The sequence below is a fragment of the Strongylocentrotus purpuratus genome, unplaced genomic scaffold (assembly GCF_000002235.5).
Source record: "Strongylocentrotus purpuratus isolate Spur 01 unplaced genomic scaffold, Spur_5.0 spur5_scaffold_1, whole genome shotgun sequence".
NCBI lineage: Eukaryota > Metazoa > Echinodermata > Echinoidea > Camarodonta > Strongylocentrotidae > Strongylocentrotus > Strongylocentrotus purpuratus.
Window position 1 is genome coordinate 51,461,009 of NW_022145594.1, and position 27,883 is coordinate 51,488,891.

The window sequence follows — 27,883 nt, forward strand, 5'->3', positions numbered from 1 at the left end:
TTTCTAAAATTCAAGGTGCCTTTGCAAATATCTGTAAACTCTACTGGCCGTAGACGTCTACTGAAACACCACAAGTCAGATTTGTCAACCATATATCAATCTTTTTGCAGAATGATTCAGGGGGAAAAACAACTTTTGTATAACACTGCAAATGTACTTTTCGGATTTGCCACTTTCAGTGAGCATCTAAATCATGGGTCAAAGGGAAAGTTCACCCTGATAATAATTTGGGTTTTATTGAGTGGTTTTCATATGCATGTGAAATGCTCAAAACAATTTATTTAACACCGTTTCTTTTTTTTTCTTAACGAACTTTCTCCGGCTATTATTTAGTTTTACACATGATGGAGAAGTAGTTCTTTTTCCCACATTTAGCAAACGCTTTACCAAATTGCCAAGCATTTGTTGTGCTTATTTTACATATGTAGCATTTCAACATCTTTGGTGGTGACTTTGACGTCTGTTAATATGTGACCTTTGTCAATTGAGATGCATGTACGTCTAGGTTTCTCTGCATGAACCAGCTCTCCTTCGTGGCATCAGGGATCCCATAATTCTGCTTGGAGAGTTCCCCTACTCTACATGCAAGCAATTACTCATTCCAAATGAGACAATTTATCATAGATAATTAAAAGAAATACACAATATAGTATCCGTGTGCAGTGCATTTTAATTCGCTTACACCAAACTTGGTACTTGGTACTTTGATGAGTAATTCCTTTGGCAGCTTACTCAGGAAGCTAAACTGGGATGGTAGGTGAGGTGATATTACTAGTAATCGTGTGTAGGAATCTCGATATCGCAAGCAGCGAAACTTGATGTCCCATTGGGAACTTGCTCGAGCTTGACTTCGTTTCCCGGAGAGCGTTCGGGTGAGGGACATTTTTTATGATGAGCTTTCCATACGAGTAGGGTTTATTGAAGTTCGCCGTATATTGTAGATCATTTGAGACTTAATTGTCGCTCCATCGTAAATGTGAAGTCTACTCTCGGTTATCAAATACAGCTATTACCGGATAAACACCCGATTCAAACATGGGTTTAAAATCTCCATGAAAAAGCGAAAGTAGACTATTTGTATTTGTCTTTAAGGATATTGCTGTCACCTGTAATCGTGTAATCGTGAATACCTGTACTCGTATGACAGCAAAACTATGGCGCTCTACTGTAATCATTTAAAATGTTGATCTACTCACAATTAAATTAAGATGCTATAGCACAACAAATATTTCAATAAATAAATAAATTAATCAATTCAAATATAAATAGATTCAAGGGAGTGTAGCATGACGAGACTATGTGTTTTTCCCGTGGCCTGACTCGGGGGCCAATCGTGTATAACACGAATACGGACGACGCGACCGCAGCCTTCACGTGCGTGCAACATACGCGAAACCAAGCGCAAAGGAGAAACTCGGTCTGTTTCGCAAACGCTAGCGCGCTGACCAATTAGAGATTAAGTCGCTGACTACGAAGTCCATTCTTTTACGTGCAGTAATCCGAAAGAAGACGTAGAAGGCGTTAACAATTGTTTGCCATGCTACACTCTCTTTAATATATAAATAGATAAATAAGTATAAACAAGGATAACAAAATGATTAAATAAAACAATAAATCAATTTAACGATAACTCGTTATTGTTCAGGTGTTGATACCAAGTACTTCGAATCTCAAAGACGTATCATCAAATGATGCTAAAGGATGAAACCTGACGTACCGTGCTGTTACTGGCACTGGAAACAGTGTGGTCACATGTGTAGCAGCATCAAAGTTTCCTGCATATGTCTGAAAAATAATGGAAGCAATGGATGATATATATTTCTAAAAATAATCATGATAATTTCTATAACAATAATGAAAATAGTATATAACTAGAAATTTAATTCGTCATGGGGACGAATAAGGTGGTCTTCTTCACTTCTTATGATATATTTCAGAATGGGAGAAGTTATATAGACATGTAAACAATGATGATCATGATGATATTGCTCGCGAAAGACGGGAATGTAGAATCCAGTTTTGAGAAAAAAGTCATGTCCTATAGAGAATACACGCAAAATGTGAAAAATTGACATGCCTCCTTTAATCGCAAAGATACGCCATGATGCTTTTGTCAAAATGAAAAATTGTGGTGACCACATTTGTAAAGATTTGTTTTAGCTAGAACCTATCAATATTTGGAAGAAAATCGATCAATATTTACAGATATACAATCAATTTTAAATAAAATATGCTGATGTCATAATATGCAAATTGACATTTTGAGTTCAGAGGCCATTATAATGACGTCATGAGTTAATTGAGGGTCAAATCAAATCTCCAATTCATACTCTATCAAAACATGAAGAAACAAATTTGGTCCTCTTACATCCTAAAGAGCTACAATGCATTTTATAAAGTCATGTTTTTGCCCATATATGCTATGTATTACAAGAGCTCGCACGCACGGACATGTATCTTAAAGGGGCACGTTCCCGCCAGTGTAGTTATCGCTGCTCTAGTCATCGCCATCTTGGTTCCGAAGATCGACTTCTAATTTGCATACAGCTGTCAATCAAAGTTCGCGCGTCCTGGCATGCCTTCGCCAAGCCAGTTGATCGCTGCCGATCGTGACGTCACGAAAGTGGGCGGAAACAGCTGCCGAATTTTAGAGCCGAACTGTGATTGGTATTACTTCGGCACATGTATGCGCTAATCGGCATTGTGCGGGCATTCAGAACATGCCATCTGCGTAAGAGCCGTATTCTGTTGATGTCAATAGGCAGCTAGGACTGTCCGCCAGCGGGTACGTATTTTGAACGCCCTGTGGAATACGGGGAACAAGCCCCTTTAAACGGACGCTCATTCCGTTATTTATGGTCAGAAAAAAGTGAACAAATATCAAAATGCTTGGAAAAATATGCAAAATATGATGACAGAGGAAATTTGATGATTCTATGTTGCAAAATGCCAGGACGCGCGAAAACACGCGCACATGCGCGTGTGCGAGTTTTTTTGTGAAATGCTTAAAATGGCCTAAAACGTATGCAAAATAAATTTGAGACGATTTTGAGGATTTTTATTTTTTTGCGCGCGCGCTGAAGCCCGCACGTACGCATGCGCGCGCGTTTTTTGAACTGAAATTGACCGGACGGATATTGACCTTAATCATGATAAATATGAATAAGAAATGCCTTTCCGTTATGAAGATATGATCATGAGTTGAAAGTATGTTGAAAGTTGAAAGTATCCCCCCCCCCCCAAAAAAAAAAAAAAAATGGCGCCTAGTTGACGTCATGAAGACTTGGTGACCTTGAAAATGTTCCTGTCACGTCTCATGACAATGACCTATGACTGTGCCAAAATTAAAAACAAATTGACTGAACTGATCTTGAGTAATGCCTCAGTCACACCTTTGCGTATGATGCTGCGTATTGCTGCGCTCTACGGGGTATATCAATACGCAGCCGTTCCCAGCAATACGCGGCAAATTTGACGGTAGCAGTCACACTATTGCGTATCTAGCTCGTAGGTAGCTCGTATGCCGCTCGTATTAAGACTGCCTACGGTTGCCTATGACCACGCTATAGCTCGCTGTTGCTCACAGCAGGACGATTCAATGCGCAGTTTGCTCGCCACGTTGCGTATGTAACTGGTTCTTTGCTCGTTTGCTGCTCGCTAGCCGCTCGCACCAGTACGTCTCGTTGCGCCTCGCTGCGTGTTAGCTCGATTTCGCTCGTCTGTTGTTTGTACTGCTGCGTGCCAGCTCGCTCTACAGCGTACCAGCTCGCTTAGGCTGCGACGGCGTATAAATAAAAGTCATTTTGCGGGCTTCTGACGAGTCTACATCTACAAGAAAAAATCAATCTAATGAAAAAAATGGCCCAGCAGCAGAGCTCTGCCTTGCAAAAGCTTAAGCTTTTGGTTCAGCTGGGAGAAGCAGAGGCGAATGATGTTTATTTATTAACGTTATGAAGCGCAGCCACGGTGGTTGGTGCTAGACAACTATAATCGCAGTGAGAGAGAGAGAGAGCTAAAGCGAACGGCGTACGAGCTAAACTCGCAGCGTAGCGAGCGGCAATTGCAACAGTTCTTGCTGCTGCGAGTGGTAGGCGAGCAACAGCGCAACAATACGCGCAATCATGCGAATGACAACGAGCTCTGGCGAGGTAAATCGTGCAGGAAACGCAGCTATAGGCAGTGACACGCGCTCCAAAAAGAAGAGGTGCGTATGGTTGCGTATACTTGCGCTAAGCTACTCGCTGTTGCTCGCATTCACTGGTTGTCACTCGTATCCGCTCGTAGGTGATTTGAACTTGCATTTGCTTGCGATAGTTTAGAAAATTTTAAAACTAGCGAGTGGCAAACGCAGGCCTTTGCGCTAGAGTGCGTATTGAGTACGCAGTGAGCACGTTTCGTTGCGCTTTATTGGGTATGACTGCCTATGTCTGCGGTCGGGCAATACGCAGCAATACGCAAGCCCAATACGCAAAGGTGTGACTGAGGCATTTTTGTCGCAACAAAAAAGTGTGGAGAAATAAAAATAAATTTTAACTAGAATTTAATTCGTCACGAGGACTAATAAGGTGGTCTGTCTTTAAGTCTTATGATAGATTATAATATTTACTGTATTGAGAAAGGGAGAAGTTATATAGACATGTAGACAATGATGATGATGATGATGATGATGATCTTGATAGTAATGGTGATGACAATGATGATGATGATCATGATGATGTTGATGATCATCATCAACAGACCATGATGACATCTGATTGAAAAAAATGAATAGGAATAGTCATTTACAGGCAAAGCTGAAAGCTACAAAGAAACAGCATGGTGAGAAAGGTGATTTTGATTTGACTACTGTTGTCACGAGAACTGATTAAATTGTCAGATTGTACACTGGATTTGAATCCAAAAAAAGTAACGAGTAATAATCCTTTCCTTTTATTCGTCTGATGAAAGGGACATAATGTTTCTGGTGATTTGTTGAAGTATTTGATTGGAGCCAAGTAATTGTGCTAGTCAAATGCACGGGTATGAACTGGTTAGTGTTTATTTCTGTCTTGAGGCTAGCTTAACCCGTTCCTTCCGAAATTATTCAGCCTGAAAGCCACCCCACAAACGAGATTAAAAATCGAAAATTCGACTCCTTCGCTGCCGTACAATACCGTGCGACTGTTCAGCGCGCGGAACAATGCGTGTGCGTTGAAGCGGCCTAAAGCCTGCACTATGAACAGGACAGACAAAGAAAGCAGACAAAATATACAGTTCCTCAGGTAGACAAAGGAACATCCCTTCACTGCTTTTATGTAAAAAGGTGAATATGCATGTGACACCTGTTCTACAAATTTTTACATAATAGCAGTGAAGGGATGTTCCTTTGTCTACCTGAGGTACTGTATATTTTGTCCGCTTTCTTTGTCAGTCATATTCATAGTGCTGGCCAGTCGCTTCGACGAGCAGGAACTTAGCGCATGCGCAGATAATTTTGCAATCTGCCGTGCTCTAAGTTCTTTCAGCTCTTCCGTACTGTAGGTTTTTTTTCTTCGTTATCTTATTTTCCTCTTCTACCTACTTATTTTGTTCTTCTTTTTTCTCCTCCGTATCTTTTTTTTCCTTGTCACTCTTATTCCTCCTCCTTCTTCTTCTTCTTTTTTTCTTCTTCCTATTCTTCTTATTTATCTCTTTTTATTTTGATACTCGATTTTATGAGAAAATACACAGTTTATAAAAAGTAAACTATTTTAACTTGATACATTTATTAGAATATCTTATATTGACTGTACCTCTTTATATCTTGTTCAGGGCTGAACATTTATGAAATAAATAAGACATGGACATGTCAAATTGACTAACTATGTATGTATGTCGGTTCCAAAGTATTACAAATTTACTGTTTTTTCTATACACATTTACAAGAGTAGTTTCTTGGGCTATAGGAATACATTTTTTTGTGAATAATTGAAGTGTGCTATTTACCGCAGTATTGTATGTTTTGTGTGTGCTTATATTTTTTTATCAAGACAGAAAATAGGATTTTTGTATTCTTATGCAATAATAAAGCAGCTAACTACATATGATATGCAGCTCAAAGAGATATCTTGATCATGAGAATAGTTACATTTCTCATCTTATATTTCTGTTGTAAATAGTGACAGAGAGAGGTTTTCTTCTCCAAGCCGAAATCAGATTTCCGCATGTAGAACAGGTGATCGGACTTACAATCGATTGTATCTCTTTCTGCAACGGGGCCCAGAAGTGATTACTGTTCTTTTACTACTATAAGTTCCAATCGATGTGCATTCTACTATTCTTGTATGTCCTGTAGAGTAGTACTAATTTAGTTTTTGTACAATGTATTTGCTGTCCCCAAATTATTTGGTGGAATTGATGGAATAAATGAAGATAACATTTTCAGTAGTCAACTTCATTTATAAGAATAAATTGGTGTTGATTCCCTGACTAAAGCTGTTAAAGTTTTTTCTCTTACCTTTACTTCATGCAAGAAAAGCATACTGTATTCAAAGGTGTAATCGTAGATTTCACCTTTTTTGTACCTCAAATTAGAATGTTGGTGTTTGCCAATAGCCCATTGTATTAGTTCTTTATATTACTTGTTACTTTTGTCTATATATTGCAGAAGGTAAACCGCATATATATGACAACAGTGTCATATGTTGTAATTTTCTCTTACCCACTATGCATAGTGGAAACAGAAACCGGTCATTCATGTTGCCAATAAAATGTGATTTTGATATGAAAACAAATTGTTTGATCTTATGATTTTATTGGTTATAATGTGATGTCAAGAGTGCATGTGCACCCTGCAATGTGCAATTCTATGCCATATAAATGTTGCAAATCTGCACCCCTAAAGGTGCTCGCTTGCATCCCAAGGGGTGTATGTATGCACCCTTCAGGGAACAATTGTGGACCCCAAACCCCTGTACCCTATAGGGTGCACATTCGTACCATTATTTGTTAGTGTGTACCCCGACCCATAACATAAACAAATCCTCTATTGGGGTATGCCTTGAATCATAATTCATCGCCCTACAGAGGAATTTGTCCTGTTGGGGACCGGGGGAAAATGCAGTGAATCATTGATAAGTTATTGCATTTTCTTTGTTTTTTGTATTTGTGGGGGCGGCGACGTACCCTAACTCCCGCTGCGTACAGTCATGATTCAGTGGCTAAGCAATGGACTCGGTACTGTTAGGCCCCAGAAGAAAAATCGTGTCGATCAACAATATTCTGAGTGCCCTTTTGTGAGGCATTTATCCTCATTACTGTCAGTTATGACATAATGACGTAGGTCCCCTAGTTGATTGGCATAGTAGCAAACACATGATTAAGCAGTTACGCAAAACAAACACTCGCAAATTATTATTCAATACAATCTGAGAATGTATACTATTATTTAGATCTATTAGGAATAAACTATTGTCAAAACCATTCCATAAATTGGGGTAAAAATAATTCTTCCACCTTTATGACCAACAGTGTATATCCGAATCACACTCTATCCAATCATAAAAAGGGGGGTCCCTGAGCATCCCAAAGAGCTATACTGGATTCGTAAAAAGCATGTTTTTTCCCATATACAATATGTATAACAAGAGCTCGCGCGCACGGACATTTATCCTGAACAGACGCTCATTCCGTTTGTAATAGTCATTACGAGTTAAAAATGGTATCAAATTGTTCAGAAAAATATGAGAAATATCATCCTAGGATAAAAAAAAAAAGGTGAAAAAATGACAATGACGTTGTAAAAATTGATGATATTGCTATTGAAAGAAAAGATTGCATTGACATTTTAGGTTCAACCATCCGAGAAAACTTAAATTGGAAAAACATATTGATCATGTTCGTAATAAATTGCTCAAATGAATTGGTGTATTGTATAGACTAAGTTGTTTTTTTTTACCCCATAGACTATTATATTCTTTATTATTTGCTCATCTGAACCGTTGACGCCACTTTATAAACATGATGCCTTTATTTGAACTGATAAGATTGAATACCTGGATTTTTCTAACATATTTCAAACAAACTCATACCTTCACACTCATTCAACTAGACAACAATATGAAGATATGATCATGAGTTGATTTTCAACAAAACAAATAAAAATCACAAAATGGCGCCTGGATGACGTCTGAGTACCTGATGACCTTGAAAATGTTGCTGTCTCGTCTTTTGACGATGACCTATGAATGTCTTAAACTTGAAAGAATTACTGAAACTCTTTTGAGTAATGACAGACCACCTTAAAAGAAATAAAGAAGAAAGAAAATATGCCAAATACGACAGACCACCTATTAGGTATATAAGTAATGAAAAGAGCTTGGATAAAAAAAGGAAGATGACAGATTTGACAACAACAAAAAAATAGGCATTTTCTGGAAGCCCCAAAATGGCACTCACTTTTCGTACCCCGCACTGCTTTTCCAGAGCAAAGGTCCAATTTGTATTGTCCCTTGAGTAGGAGATTTGGAATGACGTAACCCTTTGGTCCCAATCGTTCCGTCCCTGTGTGATAACACCAGTTACCAAAGTATCCTCGCCGAGATCAACCTTTGGGTGATTTTAAGGATGAAAAGAAGAACAGATATTAATTTATTCAAAGGCAGATTATCTTGCATTTGATGATAATGCTAAGGATGATGTAAAAGAACGTCAACTATTTGGATTCACTAGGAACTTTTAGATTTGCACGACGAGAATGTGGACTGCTACATGTGACATCCTTTTAAGGCAATGTGACCTCTTTTTAAGGCACCGAGTAGTCCACGTTCTCGTCGTGCAAATGTTAAAGCCCCTAATATAAGCAGACTAAGACGACTTGTCAGCCTTTATTGATACGCCTTCAGAAAATCTGTTGGGATAGAGGTTATGTCAGCTGATTTCAAAACATTAGTGTGTTTATAGGCTTTGTGGGGGGGGGGGGGTGGGAGGTCATCTGTCAAAGCATTAGTCATGACGCTGAAGAGATCCCATTTAGCCTTGCGAAAGTTCCATTGTGGTAATGGGGAAGGTGCACTTATGAGTAAGAAAAGGGGGCGCTTTTCCTACATAAAAAGGAACAGTTTTCCAATTTTAGGTTCGCATCATGATAAAGAAATTGAAGGACACTGATTCGTCAATACTTGTGCGTCGTTATTAGCCAAATGATGAATACATTAACATCCATGAATATATCAAGCGGAGATGACCTCACTCGATGCGCATGCTCGAAGCTGGTCCGCGTTGTTTGTTGCTGTTGCGTATAAATTATATACGAATATTGGAAGCATCGAAACACACTTGTTCAAATGTCTAAGCAAACATGAAAGAGTTTTATTCATACACATGAAATATATACTATTACAGTATGTTATTCTATTTTGTATTCATACTTCTAATCAGTTAGCCCACATCAAGCCAGGTAAACCTTTTTTAAAGTTCTTCTTCTGGTAATCTTCAAAGGGCTATGCAGCCTATCACGAAGAGGAGGTTGATTTTTATACATTCTAGCTGTACACAATTTTTTTCTTGATATGGGTACACTTTCATTCAAATCATCTCATCGCGCATTTAGACATGCTAGAGCAAATTACCTTGACCCACTTATTGTTGTCTGAATGGGCGGCGGCCCATGCACCGAAGAATTCCCCTGCAACTGCAACTCCATTCAGCCTTCCTCTGTAAGCTTCATAGCCGGAACTATAGATCGATGACGAGGTCAGACTAGAGTCTGGTATCCGACCATCTTCCACGCCAAGCCCCTCGCCAAGGACAGGAGAAGTGCAACCAAGTTTCGCATCGAGGTTCAGCGACGCTGCAAGAAAGAAACAAAAACGTAACATACCTTGAAACTAACTTTATTTTTTTTCTGGTAATTTGCAAGGCAAGGTTTTCCTTCCAATATTTAAATTTTTATCGGAATTCTACCCGGTCAAGTCATATGACGTATTAATAAAAAAACGAGCAAGGAATGAAAAAAATAACAACAACAACAAAGGAAGAAGTAACAAATAAGAAGGGAAATCTGTTATTAGGGAATGGTACGAACCTTAGTTAATCATTAATTTTCATGATTATGAAAATACAGGTATGTTGATTGTTCACGTGTTAATACCTGTCATAGTACACATGAGTTCGTTACAAGCAATATTTTCCTGTATTGCTTATTGTGAGAGGTCCATGGTGAGATTTAAACACGTACACTATTCATGTTAAAACAGATGGGGGCTGGCCTGTCCGGGAGTTCAACCAGCTACATCTTGTAACCCAAACGAGAATCTCCAATTAAGGGAAAAGATAATCATTAATTCTTAGGGGTGACCTTTCGGCAAATGCCGATGAAATAAAATAAATCTTGGCATACTATTGGATAACGTCGGAAAGATTCTATATGATCTGAGTAGTATTCGCTTACACCGGACAAGGTGGCGCTACCAACTCATATGTTTAAGCATGTCGCGCGCAGAGAAGCTCGCTGGCTCACCTGGACATTTCTTGGGCTTGCCTTATAGTGGATGAGTAAAACCCATCGCACACTATGCGATCTGACTACTACCCTATTTTGGAGGTATTTGTAACAACATTCGATAGGAAAAATTCGAACATGTACTAAATCTGAATGATCGAGAATCCGAGTAGTCAGATGAATTATCAAATCTAAATTTCTAGGGTTTTGAAACTTTATTTAGAACAAGCTAAATCGGCTCAGACTCGTAGTGACGTCAGGTCAGTAGTGCGTTTTTGTACGATTTGAAGCCGATGTGGCTTTTATTCCGACTAGAACTTAGAAGAATCAAATGCACTACGTGTGGATAATGTTCAATTTTTAGGTATTACAGTCAACGAATTTCTCTCATGGAAACCGCATATTAGGAGTATCTGTACTAAAGTATCAAGATGTATAGGAATCATATCAAGGCTCAAATTTATATTACCACAAAACATACTCGTCACTTTGTATTATAGTTTAATCTTGCCTCACCTAACATACTATAACTCAGTATGGGGGCATACTTTCAAAAGCCATCTTTCCAGATTGATAATACTTCAGAAAAAAACAATAAGACTTATTACATCATCCCCATATTACTGTCCGAGTATGCCATTATTTAATAAAATGAATATTTTACCAATCTCTGAATTAATTTTTATGAACTTTCTTATTTTTATGTATAAATACCAGTCTAGATTTTACCAAAAATATTTAAAATATTTTCACCCATAATTCGTCTGTACATAATTACAACACTCGTCAATGTAAACTATTTCATCAATCTAAGGTTTCCACTTCCATGTCCTCAAGCTCATACCGTGTAAAATATATTAAATTGTGGAACAGCCTTGATCACAGTATTCAGCAAAGCTCAACTCTTTCAAAATTCAAATTTTCTAAAAAAAATACGTTAATTGTGTGTGTGCATATGTGTGTGTGTGTGTGTGTGTGTGTGTGTGTCCTAGGGTGTTTGTATGCGTGGACGTGTACCTGTATATGTCTATTTATAGAATAGTAGCTGTTAAGATGATCACAATTTCCTAATTTATATTTAATTTGCTGTTTTATAATTTTCTCAAATGTTTAGATATTTCTCTCACAAAGTTGTAAATTGTATATGGTATACGGGGGGGGGGGGCTGCCTACAAGCAACCTGCTTATTAAGGGTATCCCCCCATTTTTATGTTTATATTGTTATTTTAATACAACGTGTCAATACAATGTTATATTTTTCCCTTTTTTAGAGATGGAAAATGAATTGAAACTGAAATTGAACTACAATTCCGTTGATACTATTCTTATCATTATTCAGATCTAAATTGGGAAGATGATGTTTGTGTAGATTTCCATATATATCTAATATGTTTGCCATTTTCATCTTCGAAAATCGAATCGCAGGAGGATGGTGTAGTTTGCGGTGGGGCGGTTCTCCTGAAAATGATAAAGGATTGGTCTTAATAGAACACTACATTATTTGTGCGATTGATAACACTCGTTACCGACTAACACCAAAATGGTTTCATATTCCCCATGATAACCTACTGCATTGTTTCTTGAAAAATTATGACCAGAACTGGCCATAACATCACATTATGACATAACATTTCCAGAAGAATTGCGAAAGGTTGGCAGCTAGAACATAACATATGATTTAAAACCTGGGGTTTTGGAATGATTAAAATATGAAACAAAACAAAAATTAAACAATGCTGAAAGACACATGCATTGCCCAGATTAATAGGGGAATGGGACTGCGCACAAAAAAAATTTCGTCCAGATTTTTCAAGTTTTGACCATTTATTGCCAAATGAAGAGAGCATTTTAAGAGCAATGCATTTCAGACGACAATTATACTAACAAATTATTTCACACTGACAAACAAAGAGAGGGAAAGCTCACAATTATATTTTCATATTTTTCAGCACATACCATCATATTCAAACCTTCTCTTTTGATTGATTGATTGATTGATTGATTTTATTCGTCAAGTATAGTACAATGAATGGATACATAAAGCAAAATGAAACGAGAAGATACATTGACAGGATAACCCATGAAAGCCGGAAAAGGCTTATTTCCAACGGGGTCCTATAAAGTACGTGTACAGTACGGCATGAGAATAAAATATCACAACTAATAACTACTACGAATATTACGAATAAATAATATAACATAAACAATAACAAAACTTTCTAGAACTTATAGCAAACAATGATCTACGGTATATTATGCAAGATTAAACTTAAAAACATGCGCTACACATAATGAACTGTGATTTAAGATAACTGATATTACTGTTCCTGAAGGGATTCATGCTCTAGATATTGTTTTAATACACTTTTAAAGTGTGAAAAATTCTTAACTATTTTGACATGTTTTGGGAGAGAATTCCAAAATTGGATACCATTAAAATAAAAAGAGTTTCCAATTTGTCCTTTTCGCTTGGATAAAACAAAATTAAAATGACTATTTCTTGTATCGTATCCATGGATATTTGAGACACGAGTAAAATTATTAGTAATATAATGATCTACATCTGAGTAGTATATTTTATGGACATGGTGTATTTGTTTAGACCTTTGACCTACATAGAGTATACCTGCTTCTTCAAGTTCATTTTTCCCGACGTGTAATCTTGGGCCTAAGCAATTAATAAATCTTACCATCTTATTCTGAATTATTCTTAACTTTTTCTTATCCATCTTGCCCAGACTACTGTACCAAGCAGCATTAGCATAATCAAATAAACATTGTATCAAAGCAAAACACAAAATACGTCTCGACTTCATGTTCATACAAGTTTGGTATCTATACAAAAATTTTAAGCGAGAATTAGCCTTTTTGGCAATTGAATCTACCAAACCTGTCCATGACAGATCACTAGTTAAATTTATTCCTAAATATTTTACTGAATCTTTACTCTCAATCACTAGTATCAGTATCAGTATCAGTCCTACTCTGCACTTACCTATATCATCAGTTAGAGGTCCATACCCATATAGTTCCATCCTCAAAGAAAGGTGACCGTGATTGGTTTTTGGATAGATCCGGAAAGAGCGTCCAACTATCGGCCTAGCAAGCGTGTGAGTCACATGGCTATCACGGTCGTAATTTCCCGGAAATATCTGTTACAAAAAATTGAATGAGAATGACATTAAGTAATATTGCAAAGGAAACCCATTCTTAATGAAGCTCACCGTTAGTTCATAAGCCTACACGGCCTGCGAATTAATACAACGATGACTACATACATTGTTGTCAAGAAGAGCCAATGTAAGTGTTTTAATAGTGAGCCTCTGTTGTTTTGATATACATAGGCCTATACATGTATTATGTATATTGCTATTTTGATATGATATACATTACAATGGGACCTTGTTATATCAACTTATATTTTAGCAATACAATCCAATCGGTTTATTCCTAAATAATATATACTGTGTTTTGTTTCTTTATTTGTGAGTTGTTGTTTTTTGGCAGCCATAGCACAACAAAAATTTATTGTAGCAACAAATTATCCATAGATCAATGGTATTTTTACAAAGTCACACTGTATATCTGCGATCACAAAGGCCACTGATTATTTTTTTTGTAATGTAATCAAGGAACAGCAGTCTGGGAATTACCTCAACTGATCCAGAGTATACGTTCAAATAAACAGTCCAAGCCGTGTCGTCAAAACTGGACACGAAAGTGTATGACGTCACCCACTCATCATAGTCATTTCTACCCTGAGTCGTTATGGCCGTTATGATATAACTGGACTCAAATTGGACCTGCATCCATGGGATTTGGTCGGACGAGTCTGGAAGCCAGGCTGTCTCAGAGTTCAGACGGCCAAAACGGCTGCATTCGGACGCCGAGTGGCAGGATGTTTCAGACAAGGCCGAATCGGGAAGAGCACCACTTTCAAGGCCGAGTGGTCGACCAGATATATTACACGGGTTTACTGGTGAAAATTAGGTCAAGAAATAATAAATGCATCTTACAGAGTAAAACCCCAGAGGCGTAGAAGTGCAAATAAAACACGAGAGTGAAAATTACATTTCACACCATAGCAAGTCATTAAACCGTCAGTATACGCGGTGTGGCAAAAATGCAACGAAATTATGACATCTTAAAAAGCAGTAACCGTCCTCGATAAAATTCCGTCGGTAAGGAATTGTATAGTATCCTCTATAAACCTCTCCTTCAATGGTATAAGGATATCAAATCAAAGTAAATACTACAGAGATATCATTTTTTCTCAAAATATACAACTTTTCAAATGTTTACAGAGAGATCACATAGCATCATTATGCCAATATATATCAAGTTTTTGTATTTTGCGACAAATATTTTCAGAGAAAACAATGTCCAATATTATTATGAGTTGGAAAGTGCTGCGTTTTAGTTGTAAACAAATATCGTAAGTTAGTTTTATCACTTGAAATATTTTGAAATACACAGGATCACTAGGGGATATTTTTGCAGGTTATCAATAAATGTTCATTAAGAATGTTCGAGCAATTTTAAAGATATCGCCAATCAAACTATCTCTCTACTTTTTTAAAATTCCCTGTAGATGTAGAACATGTTTCCATTGTTGAAGCTTTACTGATGAAGTTACTTTCTGTCAACCATGTGTAGACAAAGCATATTATCAATATTATTACTATCATTATGCTACTATCCCCCCAAGAAATCTTGGGGGAACGAGCTTTTGCTCATGCCGGACCAGCCCTGTGAAATTCACTTCCACAAGAGCTGAAGAACTCTGACTCTTCAACATCTTTTAAGAGCAACCTTAAATCCCATTTGTTTAATTTTGCGTTTTGAAGACAGACATTCATTCTTTCATTTTTGCATTTTCTTTCTTATGTAAATGTACACGGTTCTTTATGATGTAATGTGTTCCCTAATATTTTGAAGCGCCTTGAGCATTTAATTAAAATGGATAATGGCGCTATATAATCTCATGTATTATTATTATTATTAATATTATTAATATCATTATTATTGCTATAATTATTATTATCATTATTATCATCATCATCGTTATTATTATTGCTATTACCATCATATTATTATTACAATTAAAAAGTATTAATAGTATCATTATTAGTATTTTATTTTATCATGATTGCTTTTATCATCATCATTGTTGTAATTACTTACCGGGGCAACACACAATGGATATAGTTTCACTCTCGTTTATCCGTCCCACTTTAGTCTCACTGTACCAGCAGTCTGTGATGTTTGTGGTATTAGCAGGGCATATCACTGATCCGGCTTCAGCAGGAACATCGACGGACGAGGACTCATACAGTGGACCGCTAACTGTCGCAAATACTCCTTGTTCAATAAAGTTCAAGTAAAAAGTAGTATACAAGAGTAATCACAATATTATTTTGAAGAAAATAAATGCAGACCACAACAAAAATATCAACTTTATCGAATACCACAAGAACTGATTTGTGATGACATACAACACATGCAACTAGGGTAGGCTCCTGATACAACAGTTTTGAAAACTGGAAAGGATAAGAGAGGGAATTAGGTTAAAGAGGGAGAAAATCAACTGGAAATGGAATTTAAATCTCCAACTCGACCAGAATATATATACTCCTCATCATTACACCAGTGTTTGATGATTACAAAAAAGAAGTAAATACATTAAAGAATAATTTAATATAAATTTACAATAATTATATTTCAAAACAAGAAAACTGAGTGCATGATAATATTTGTACAGAAACTCAAACACCTTCATGGAATCTCAAAAATAATTGGAAACAATGAAGGAAGTCCACACTTTTAAATATATTGGTTCACCATAACATCAGATTGGAAAAGTATTCATGAGATAAATAAAATGATTACAAAGGCAAGGGGTACGTTTAATCTAATGAAATCCGTAATAAATGAATTAGAACATAACCATGAAAACCAAAATTCGTAGCTTTAAGTCATTATATCTGATAAGTTTTTCACTAGGGGTGTGAGTGATGGACATAAACGAAGAGATTGAGAGAAGATCAAAGGCCACAAAGACCTGAATTTTAAAAATGAGAATGTATCGTGAACAGAAAAAATATCAAATGAAGTAGTGTTAAAAAAACACCACTCATCAACCCAATGAGAAAGAGGCAAATGTAATTTCTTGGTAACATTATCATGCAGAAATGTTATTTTAGAAAAATGTTTATATGTATATATATATATATATATATATATATAAAGGCGTGAAAAATGGTCTAGGAACGTGAGACGTAGCTGTACTTTAAAACTGTATTACGAGCGTTCGGCTTGTGAGGCCTTCTTCAGGTTCTGAAGTGAACACACATACAGAAACAAATACATTGTATAAAGAAATATATATGGCATGCAAACTTAATATCACTCAACCATAGTCAAGTATCATGAACATAGCAACGATTAGTACGAGAAATACTTCGGAATAAACTTAGAAATGATTATGCAATTTCTTCACGCCTACATTTTCTGGAACAATAGTTTTCATGTCAGAGTTGAGAATTCTTGCACTCTTGCACTTCTTGCATATATATAGAGGTGTAGAGGTGTCGTGGACGAGTGGATATGTCAACGGACTGTGGATCACAAGGTCCGCGGTTCAAGTCCCACCGCGGCACTAATGTCCTTTGGCAAGACATTGATCTACATTTGCCACTCTCCACCTAGGTGTAAAATGGGTACCCAGTAGGATGTGAAAGCTAATGTGCTTAGATTAGCAAGTGTGCGCTTCTAAAAATGACGCCTGGCTGGAATGCTCCCCAGGGAGTGGAGAATGTGCATGCATTGTGTGCGGGTAAGCCTGAATCCGATGACCGGGGTAATAATATATATATCTGTAAAACGCTTTGAGAGGGCCTTCGGTCTTGTAAAGCGCTATATAAGAACTAGCTATTATTATTATTATTATTATTAAGTTATTTTGGGTGAGTCAAAAAAAAAGTTTACACCTAGAAAATTGCTAATTATTTTATAATTTATCTATGAACAGTAAATTATTATACATCTTATGAAAGAGTGTTTTATCCCGAATCATTCAGTATCATTTTTGTGTGGTATGTGTTCACTCTTGGGTGAGCAGGAAGCATTGTTTTGATATTTGATATTTGATACGTGTGGCATGATTAATTTTGTTAGGGTGTTTTTTGGATTTGCAAAGACCGAATTAATACCCCAATCTCAATTGTTTTATTCGTAACATCACATAGGCAACTTTGGCCCAAGTCGATTTTTGCACTCTCGCAAACAATGCCTCCTGTTCCTCCAAGGGTGAACACATACCACCCAAAAATGATACCAAATGATTTGGGATAAAACACTCTTTCATCAGATGTATAATATTTTACTGTTCACATATGATTCTAAAAATAATAAGCAATTTTCTGGGTGTAAACTTTTTTTTGACTCACACGGGTATATATATATATATATATATATATACATTAACATGAAGTAAAGGGAAGGGAAAGGCAACAGCTTGCACATTTGCAAAGCCTGAACAAACTTGCAATCACAAATGAAAAAAGCAATATCAGCAATTTAAGTATAGCTGATAATAGACAGAAATGCAGGACCATTGAGATGATAATGATAATGTCTTACCTTCAAACCCTAGATACTGACATGCCATTTGTGATAAGTTTTTGTTCCAATGATCCTGATGTACCAACACGTATGTGTTAGGACTGGAGCAGGACGATAAGGCAAGCGTTCCTTCATTTTTCTTTTCACCAAGAAGCTTTAACGAATGGATGGTTACAACTATATAGTTAACAATAGAAATAAGACAGATATATTGAGGGAAAAAAGGAGAAAATTAAACTCATTTAGTGACCTGGGAAAAACAAGACTTAACGGCGATGTGAAGTGTCTCAGCTCTCCAATCACACCTGAATAGTCATTGGTTTGTGTAAGGCGCTAAATTGACCAACTCATTTTTACATCGAAGTCACTAAGTACTTAAACCTTAGTCATATATATTAGAACACGTTTTGTGTTGGTGTGAATGCAATTAGTAAATAGCTGATGGACGATTTGGGATCAACCACTCATAAGTATTATTACAGAGCCATCTGCTAAAATGAATAGTGGGGTGTAAATATGTAGTTAAATTGAAGCATGAACAAAGCCCAGGGAAATCCCCACAATCAACAAAAGAGGTATAACTATACACTAGGATTACTTCACTCCATGAATATATATATTACCAATTATTTTTATTTAGCACTTCATCAAATCGTATTTATGGAGTTGCTGGAGTCCCTGTGAAATCCACTATTAAACTGGTTTGACCGTACCTCTTCTTGTACATACTTAGCCAATACTTTTCCTCGGATGTTTACCATGATGGTCTTCAAACCAGAGGCAGGTAAATCTGTATCACTCTCCTCAAGAGTACAATTACCTCCATTTACATGTAGAAAAGGGTTCAACAAGGGTTTGCCCCCTGAAATAAAACCTCTGAGTAAGCCTCCTTCTCACTTACCCTTCATCAAAAGAGCCTTTTAAATTGAAGTAGTCATTCCGATTCCGCTCTCCTCGCAGAGTACCGCCATGAAGAAAACGATTTTGACCAGGATTCGCCCCCTCCCCTCCCCTTCCCCTCCGTATAAAAAAAACCTGGTCCGTTTCTACCTCTGTCTTACCTTCCTCACAGCTTTTACCACGATAGTTATCGAAGTAGAGAATAGCTGTATTGCTCTCCTAACAAGTGTCTCCATGTAGACAAGAGTTTGCCCCCTCCCCCTCTTCGCTTATAAATACCTGAATCTGGCTTTGCAGTGTCGCACTTGCCACACTTGCACAATTAAAAAAAAAACCAACATGCTAGCCCTCTTGTCTCGAAATGCTCGCTCTCCTCACAAGTACCATGTTGGACAAGGGTTTTCACCAACCTCCCTCTCCTGTACACAAATCATTTACCTGCTTACACCCCTGTCTCACTTACCTTCTTCACATCTTTCACCACGGTGGCACTCTAAGCAGAGACAAGTAAATCCTATCTCTGTCTCCCCACAAGTGCCTCCATGAAGACAAGGGTCCGAGCGGCATGCTGGTGACAGAAACAACACAGGGGAAACATGGATAAGAAAAGTGAATACCCCGAGGTCTAATACATTAAAACAATGGTGTAAACACAAGGGACACGACAGTTAATGTCCCAGCCAATGGTTAAGAAATGACAAGAAATAAGAAAGTGAGAAAAGTGAGAAAGGAAAGGGGGGGGGGGTGACAAGAATTGAAACACATACGCCTGGACCACTAGATCTTTTTAAACACTAGCCTTGTAAATTATGATTTGTTTTTCAAGTAAAACCGATGACCCCCCCCCCCCACCCCAAGCAACAAAAATGACGGAGGTGTGCCTTAAGTTTTATTCTAATTGATAAAGGACGCACCATATCTGGGTTTCCAACACAGCCATTTCAGAATGTCTGTATTTAGACTTGCGTTATCTATTGATCATAAATTTGTTTGTTATGTCATATGAAAGAATTAAGGAGAAATATATAAATTAGTATCCTTATCGTAAAAGCGATGAGTGATTAATTTTACAGTTTATATGTGATAACATTTGTAATGAAAATGGAAAGTTTAACCACAATTTTGTAGGTGAAATGTTGTTATATTTTTGTGTTATGTTTACATTTTGTGGTTGACAAGTTATAACATTTGAGTTAATATTTTTACATTTGCAAATGCAATTTTTTCACATATGCCATCTGCGGTTAATTTAATATATTTTGTGGGGGATTTTAAAATTTGTGGGCTTTACAATAATGATAATAATTTGAATCTATCTAGCGCCAGATACGGTATTTCTTCTCTAAGCGTTTTACGATAATTATTACCCCGGTCATCGGATTCATTCGCGCACAATGTGCACCATCTCCACTCCCTTCCTTCCATATGGTCCCCATGAGGGCAGAGGCAATTACAACCACCCACCCCCTTCCCCCTAAAATAGGTTTTCGTTTAGAACACAGCCTGAGTGGAGAACCTTCAGGGTAGCACAAGAGGCACGTGCCCCTTTAACCCTAAAAAGGTCGGGCTATTTGAGGTTTTAGTACGGCCGGGCCCACCCCCCCCCCCCCCCCCTCTATAAGATCTCGCCCGCGAAGCGGTCGATCTTCGTGAAAATGTGCACGCATGTCAAGTGAAGTGTTTAGAATTCTATGATAACTTCAATTTTTTTTGAAAAATTTACTCATTTGCATAGTTATGGTAATTTATGCAAATAAGATCATACAAATCACATTTTTACCCATAAGTCATATATTATTTATAATATTATTATTATTCACTACATATATTCATTAGACCATTCTGAATGATAATACGACAACAAATTTGGAAGAGCCAGCTTATTCCTTATGTTATCTCATGTTTTGATAATTTCTTATGTATTTCATTGTTGTTTTAACTTATGTATTTTATTGTTTTGTTGTTTTATTTCATTTGTAACTACAATTCAATTATTTTGAATCCCAAAACAACCACCTAAATTTTAAACAAGACACAATAACCAATGTTTGATCTATTTTTTAGGAAAAATGACTTTTCGAATATGTTTTGTACACAAATCACGAAAATGAGCGATTTTCGGGATGACATGCAAAGACAAAAGGTTACGTGACCTTGTAACCGTAGGTCCGATTTTCAAAAAAAAAAAATTTAAGAGTTGCGCAAGACTCGAAAGAAAAAAGTCAGTGATAGGGCAGGGCGCCACCAATATGCGTTCCCGAACAATCAGAAAAATCGTGGAGGAGGGGAGGGGGGAGGCGGCATGATGCCCCCCCCCGGCCTTATTAGGGTTAATAGTAAAAAAGGCAACAGAAAAAAAGAAGGGGTAAAAAGAAGGGAAACATATAACAAGAGAAAGGCGAGGGAAAACGAGTGAAGGGTAGATATAAAAACCCATCAGACGTCCATCGTTATGATTAAAGACCTCAAATTGCTTTTTTTCCACCGAGTAAGTTTAATCCCCCCCCCCCCCCCCCCGTGCCCCTGCAATATCTCGACCCACGCTACACCACTGGAGGCCTGATCATGTTAATGATGGATATGCATGCCCTGTAACACACATTATAACGCTTTCGTTCCCGTTTATTGAGCAGCAGCCCTGAGATATTATGCTGTTTAATTAACTTAAATCGACACCTTAATCAGGTGAAAGGGGCCTTTCATTACTGCGGTCCGTGAAGTTGCGCCTAGCTGATCACAAACAAATGCTCGTGTTAAGGATCAATTCACCTTGTCAACTAATTAGTCCACCCATTTTAGTTGTTAGGCTAAACGACCGTCTACGTTGCCATAATAATATAATGTTAATTTAATCATTTTGTTCTGGTTCTGCATGGATTGGTTTTAGACGTTATCATTTCTTCTATGTAGACGTAACGGAAACCCCTTTTACCGTTGAAATTGTTTGGGTTGTGGATTAGGAAGATATATATATTTAAAAAAGTTAGATCGTATTATATTTGACGACTACATTACACTTAGTTTTTTCGCTTTCCATTGTACTTCATAATAAAACTACATGATTCATCTAACGGGGAATTGCAATAAGGATTACAATTGAGAAGCCGCGATGGCTCAGTGGTAGAACAGGGGACTCGTAGGTTCCATGACACATGCTCCGCCGACGATTGCTCCGCCGACATTTACTCCGCAAAACGCGACAATTGCTCCGCGACATTTGCTCCGCGACATTTGCTCCGACGTCAAATGCTCCGCCGACAGTTGCTCCGCCGACAGTTGCTCCGCCGACAATTGCTCCTCCGACAATTGCTCCGCCGACAATTGCTCCTCCGACAATTGCTCCGCCGACAATTGCTCCGCCGTCAATTGCTCCGCAAAACGCGACAATTGCTCCGCCGACATTTGCTCCGCCGACATTTGCTCCGCCTGAAGCGACACTTGCTCCGCCGACATTTGCTCCGCCGACATTTGCTCCGCCGTCAATTGCTCCGCCGACAATTGCTTCGCCTGAAGCGACAATTGCTCCGGTGACATTTGCTCCGCCGACAATTGCTCCGACGACATTTGCTCCGCCGACAATAGCTCCGCCGACAATTGCTCCGCCTGAAGCGATAATTGCTCCGGTGACATTTGCTCCGCCGACAATTGCTCCGACGACATTTGCTCCGCATGAAGCGACACTTGCTCCGGTGACATTTGCTCCGACGACATTTGCTCCGCCCAAAAAGTGTCCCATTAAATACAAATGCTACTAGTACTACGACAAATGCTTCGCCGACAATATTTTTTTTTCACGGGTTGTTTTTGTTTCTTTCTTTTTTTCTTCATTTTCTGAATGCATTATGTAAATGAAATGAAATGAATGAATGTTGATAATGTGGGAGGAAAAAGCAGTTGCCTAAAAGTCATTTCGAATATACTGAAATAACTTTCCATCTATCACTGTACGTCCCACATAATGTACACTAAACACTCATTACATGTCATGGGAAGTTTTTTTTTTTTTAAGTAGAGCAGCAAGCCACATTCCCCAATACGCGCATACCTCCTAGTTAATTTCAAAGTTTCAAACAGCTCATCAATATGTAAGACCTGAAATTACCTCAATGAAAGAAGACTAATAACATGAGAGGAAAGAAAAGAGCAAAAAAGACAACCGTTTTTTGCTATTCCCCATAATGTTTGATTTAAAAAAATAAAAAATAAAATTATAGCTCCTTACGCAAGTTCTCCGGCGAAAGATAATTACTCCGCTCAAAATCTGTTTCATGTATTACTCATTAGCTGATCCAAAGCTCAAGGCTATCTCTCTCTCTCTCTCTTTCTCTCTCTCCCATGCTCCTCCTTTTCCTGTTTACACCGTTTTCTTGTCTTCTTTGCTCTTTTCTTTCCTCTCATGCTATTAGTCTTCTTTCTTTTCCATCACTTCTTCTCTGCTCCCCCTCTCGAGTTCTATTTCTCTCGTGAAATTGAAACGTAAAGTAATACAATCATGTAGTACATTCTTGTTTAGAATAATATTTTCAATAATATCCAGTCCATTTTCTAAAGGTTTCTTTCCTTTAGTTAAGTGTATGTAGCTTTAATATATATATATGTTAGTGTGCAAAACACTCCGTTTCATTCGAGTACTTTGTTTTCACTAAATAATTTAAGGGACTCACGAAGCCACCGGAAGAAGAGCAATTGGCTTATCATGAAGAACTAACATCAAACTGCAACAAAATGATTTGTATAAATGTGAATAAGCAGAAAGGCTGCCATCTCATTTTCCCGTCTGAATGAGTTCTCTTCCTTACGTATATAAGTGCCCTTATTTTCTAAACTTTTTTTTTTATATTTGTGTGTTTATTAAATTTTCAATCATATAAAAATTACATATTTACAAGTCATTGGTAATAATTAGACCAAAAAAAAAACAATATGTATAAAAAAAAGAACAACTAACAATAATGAAAGGACAAGAAAGTTATAAAAAAAAAAAACATTATAGTAAAAAAGAATACACTGTACACATATAAATCATAGTTTGAACTCCAGTGCATAAAGGGGAGTGAGGGGGCACAGGAATAAAAGTTAAATCAACATGAGTATCATAAGTCAAATCGCCATTTCTTAAAATGCGAAACAAGCTTGTTCCTTTTTTTCGCTGAGAAATATTCAATATCTTTTTGTTTCTTTATAAAACTCTTAAAAAGATCAACACTTGGTAAATCCCCCTTACTTATTTTCTAAACTTCCATGATGACCTATTACATTGTATAATGCTTTACCTAGTAAGATGCATTGATCGAGGTAATTTCAGGTATTACATATTGATGAGCTACTTGAAATTAACTAGGAGGTATGCGCGTATTGGGGAATGTGGCTTGCTGCTCTACTTTTTTTTTTAAAACTTCCCACGACATGTAATGAGTGTTTAGTATACATTATATGGGACGTACAGTGATAGATGGAAAGTTATTTCAGTATATTCGAAATGACTTTTAGGTAACTCCTTTTTCCTCCCACTTCATCAACATTCATTCATTTCATTTCATCTACATTATTTCAAGAAATGCATTCAGAAAATGAAGAAGAAAAAAAGACTACGAAAAAAATAGGTGTAAAGAAAATATTGTCGGCGAAGCATTTGTCGTAGTACTAGTAGCATTTGTAGTTTATGGGACACTTTTTGGGCGGAGCAAATGTCGTCGGAGCAAATGTCGGCGGAGCAATTGTCGCTTCAGGCGGAGCAATTGTCGGCGGAGCAAATGTCGGTGGAGCAAATGTCGGCGGAGCAAATGTCGGCGGAGCAATTGTCGCTTCAGGCGGAGCAATTGTCGGCGGAGCAATTGTCGGCGGAGAAAATGTCGGCGGAGCAAGTGTCGCTTCAGGCGGAGCAAATGTCGGCGGAGCAATTGTCGGCGGAGCAATTGTCGGCGGAGCAAATGTCGGCGGAGCAAGTGTCGCTTCAGGCGGAGCAAATGTCGGCGGAGCAAATGTCGGCGGAGCAATTGTCGCGTTTTGCGGAGCAATTGACGGCGGAGCAATTGTCGGCGGAGCAATTGTCGGCGGAGCAATTGTCGGCGGAGCATCTGTCGGCGGAGCAATTGTCGGCGGAGCAACTGTCGACGGAGCAACTGTCGGCGGAGCAACTGTCGGCGGAGCATTTGACGTCGGAGCAAATGTCGCGGAGCAAATGTCGCGGAGCAATTGTCGCGTTTTGCGGAGTAAATGTCGGCGGAGCAATCGTCGGCGGAGCATGTGTCGGGTTACCGACTCGTAACCGGGAGGTCACGTTCGAAACGAAGTCAATGCGCTCGTGGCCTATGGTAACACTTTAATCCTCATTAACAAGTCCCTCGCAGGGGACTTAAATCCGTTGGTCCCTGCTTAATTGCTTACAAGCATAAACATGCTTTCTTAGCAGGACGGTATATCAATCTCAGAACATGATCACAATAGTGTATTATTGTAATAATCACACATATCTCCCTCGTTATACTACTTGTACTTTATACCTAATTGTCTAATTACTATCTTATTTTGATTTACATGCTATGCCTACAATGTATCTACCTTTGTTTGTATAAGTCTTAATTTCAAATGGTATAATTCTTTACTTTGAATTGCATTTATATGAATTGTTTATGATGTAAATTCCACTCAATTCAACTGTTGAGCTGCCGTGTGGTTTTTAATACATACCTTTTTAAATCAAATCAAATGCTCGAATAAAAATGGAAATGAATTTCATGTGGGCGTGGTTGATTATATTTAAATTACACTCCAGATGTTATTTTTGTCCGAAAATCATTATTTATTATTTATTGTTTTAATTGCTTAATACAAATGTCTCTAAGCGGTTTACAAATATACTATCACCCCGGTCATTTGATTCAGTGCTTGCCCGCACAAACTGTGTGTACAATCTCCGCTCCCTGGGGAGCATTCCAGCCGGGCGCTTCTTGACGCTCACAAGCTGTTTGACCAACAATGACAGCCGCATCCTACCGGATACCCATTTGACACCTGGGTGGAGAGTAGCAATTGCAGGTTAATAATCTTGCCAAATGATATTAGTGCCGTGTCGGGATTCGAACCCTCTACCTTCGCATTTCCAGTCAAGCACCTTAAACCACTCGACCACGACACTCCCTATTTTTTTCAGTTTCTACCCGGTTTTCCGTACGATACATCAAAGGTGGCTTTTTTTAATTTAATCAAATTCGATACAATTTTAGATGTTGTTATTCATCCTATACTAGATTTATTTTTCTTCAACATTGACATTATCATTGTAGAGACTGGGCATGTGGTGGGGTCTCATGCAGGCTTAATCAATGTACTATTTTGCCTGTACACAACTAGCGTATAGGTGTCAAAACGCCCCTTCAATAAACTATTCAAAGCAAGTTCTAAGCAATGTTTCTTTCAGTTTTCTTCAATAAAACAAATGCATAGTACAAAATGATTTGTTTATCACGTTTATAGATTATCAAGTCAACTGGTACTTGATAACTGAAATCACACTTTTCTTATATGTGTCACGCATTCATTTCAAAGTTTAAGTTTAATTTGATATGCCTCTAGTATGCATCAGAAGTTTTGTGGAAAAGGAATTGTTTAATGTTGAAAAAAATCTATTTGAACGAAGGAAACTTTGCTAAATGGCATGGCGCGAATAAACGAAATGGGGATGCAAGAGGTTCAACTGTTTAGTGATAACGGATATTTTTATTGTTTATCCAGGAGCCTCTTCAGTATTAATAATATTCTCCATTGGGTCCCTTCAAATATACTAAAATGTCCATTGCAAAATATTACCCCTCTACATATGGGTGGAGAGGAACAATTATGCCTTGCCAAAACACGTTTTAGTGTCAGGCTGGGATTCGAACCCTCTACGGTTGGTTTGAGAGTTAATTGAATTAACCACTATAATAAGGGAGTTTACAGATACAATCAGCGCATGGGGAGATAAAGGTCATTTATACCAAAAAGGTAAAACCCACACAGATGAATATTAGATATGCGCTCATGAAAGTTATGTATCATTATTCATTTATGCACCAATGATACATTATATGATACGCAGGTGGAAGTATTCTTTTCAAGAGGGCAAACAAAAGGTATTCATGAAGCACATCTAGGACTTTGGCAGTTATTATTCTAATATGCCCAAAGTGGAACCTCTCCATGTGTAAAAGATCTGTGGATATTTTGGGTCATTTGTACCATGTGCTATCTGTAAACTCCCTTATTATCATGACACCTCCTAGTATAGAATAAACAATTGTAATTATATTGAATGAATGACATTTTCGGTAATATAATGCCTGGTCACGGTAGTAGGGCTATCCACAGGTTCTGATCGGTGTCATAATAAAATGGTACTTCTTCTGTGCTATATAAATATGAATTGAAACAAATGCATTTTCGGTTACATTTCGTTTTTCCGAAGGTTTGTAATTCCGATAGTTCGTTTATTCCGAAGGTTTATAATTCCGATAGTTAGTTTATTCTGAAGGTTCATTTTTTTCGAAAATGAAATAGGATTCGTAACTCCGAAAATGACGTAGAACAGTGTATTGTTTATCGGAATTATGAACCTTCCATATATAACGAGGCTTTTCATTTTCAGAATTACACACGTTCACAGAAGAATGAACCCCTTGTTCACTTTCGGTGTTATGAACCTTCTGAAAAACGAGGCCTCCCCCTTTTTCGTGCCACCTCATTTCGGGGATTTTGCATGTAAATACTACCTGGTTCGGTGCAATAGTAACGCTGGATATCATCAGGAATCTGGAGGTCTGCTGGGAGGTCGGATATTAGCCAGTCTAGATCGGATTGCATGGGTTTCGGGATCAATTGTACAGTCTCACCGCTCTCCAGAGTGATCAAAGGACATGGCAT

General features: G+C 37.7%; 1 protein-coding gene across 1 annotated transcript; it reads right to left on the reverse strand.

The window, feature by feature from the left end:
- Positions 1-1,449: 1,449 nt before the first annotated feature.
- LOC105441864 (lactadherin-like) lies at positions 1,450-27,883 on the reverse strand. The gene is made up of 8 exons (XM_030978925.1): positions 27,733-27,883; positions 19,446-19,550; positions 15,644-15,820; positions 14,113-14,435; positions 13,455-13,611; positions 9,588-9,808; positions 8,416-8,565; positions 1,450-1,785 (listed from the first exon to the last, which is right to left on the reverse strand). Exons 1-8 carry the CDS (start codon positions 27,881-27,883, stop codon positions 1,642-1,644), a joined length of 1,428 nt encoding a protein of 475 aa, XP_030834785.1. The 3' UTR covers positions 1,450-1,641.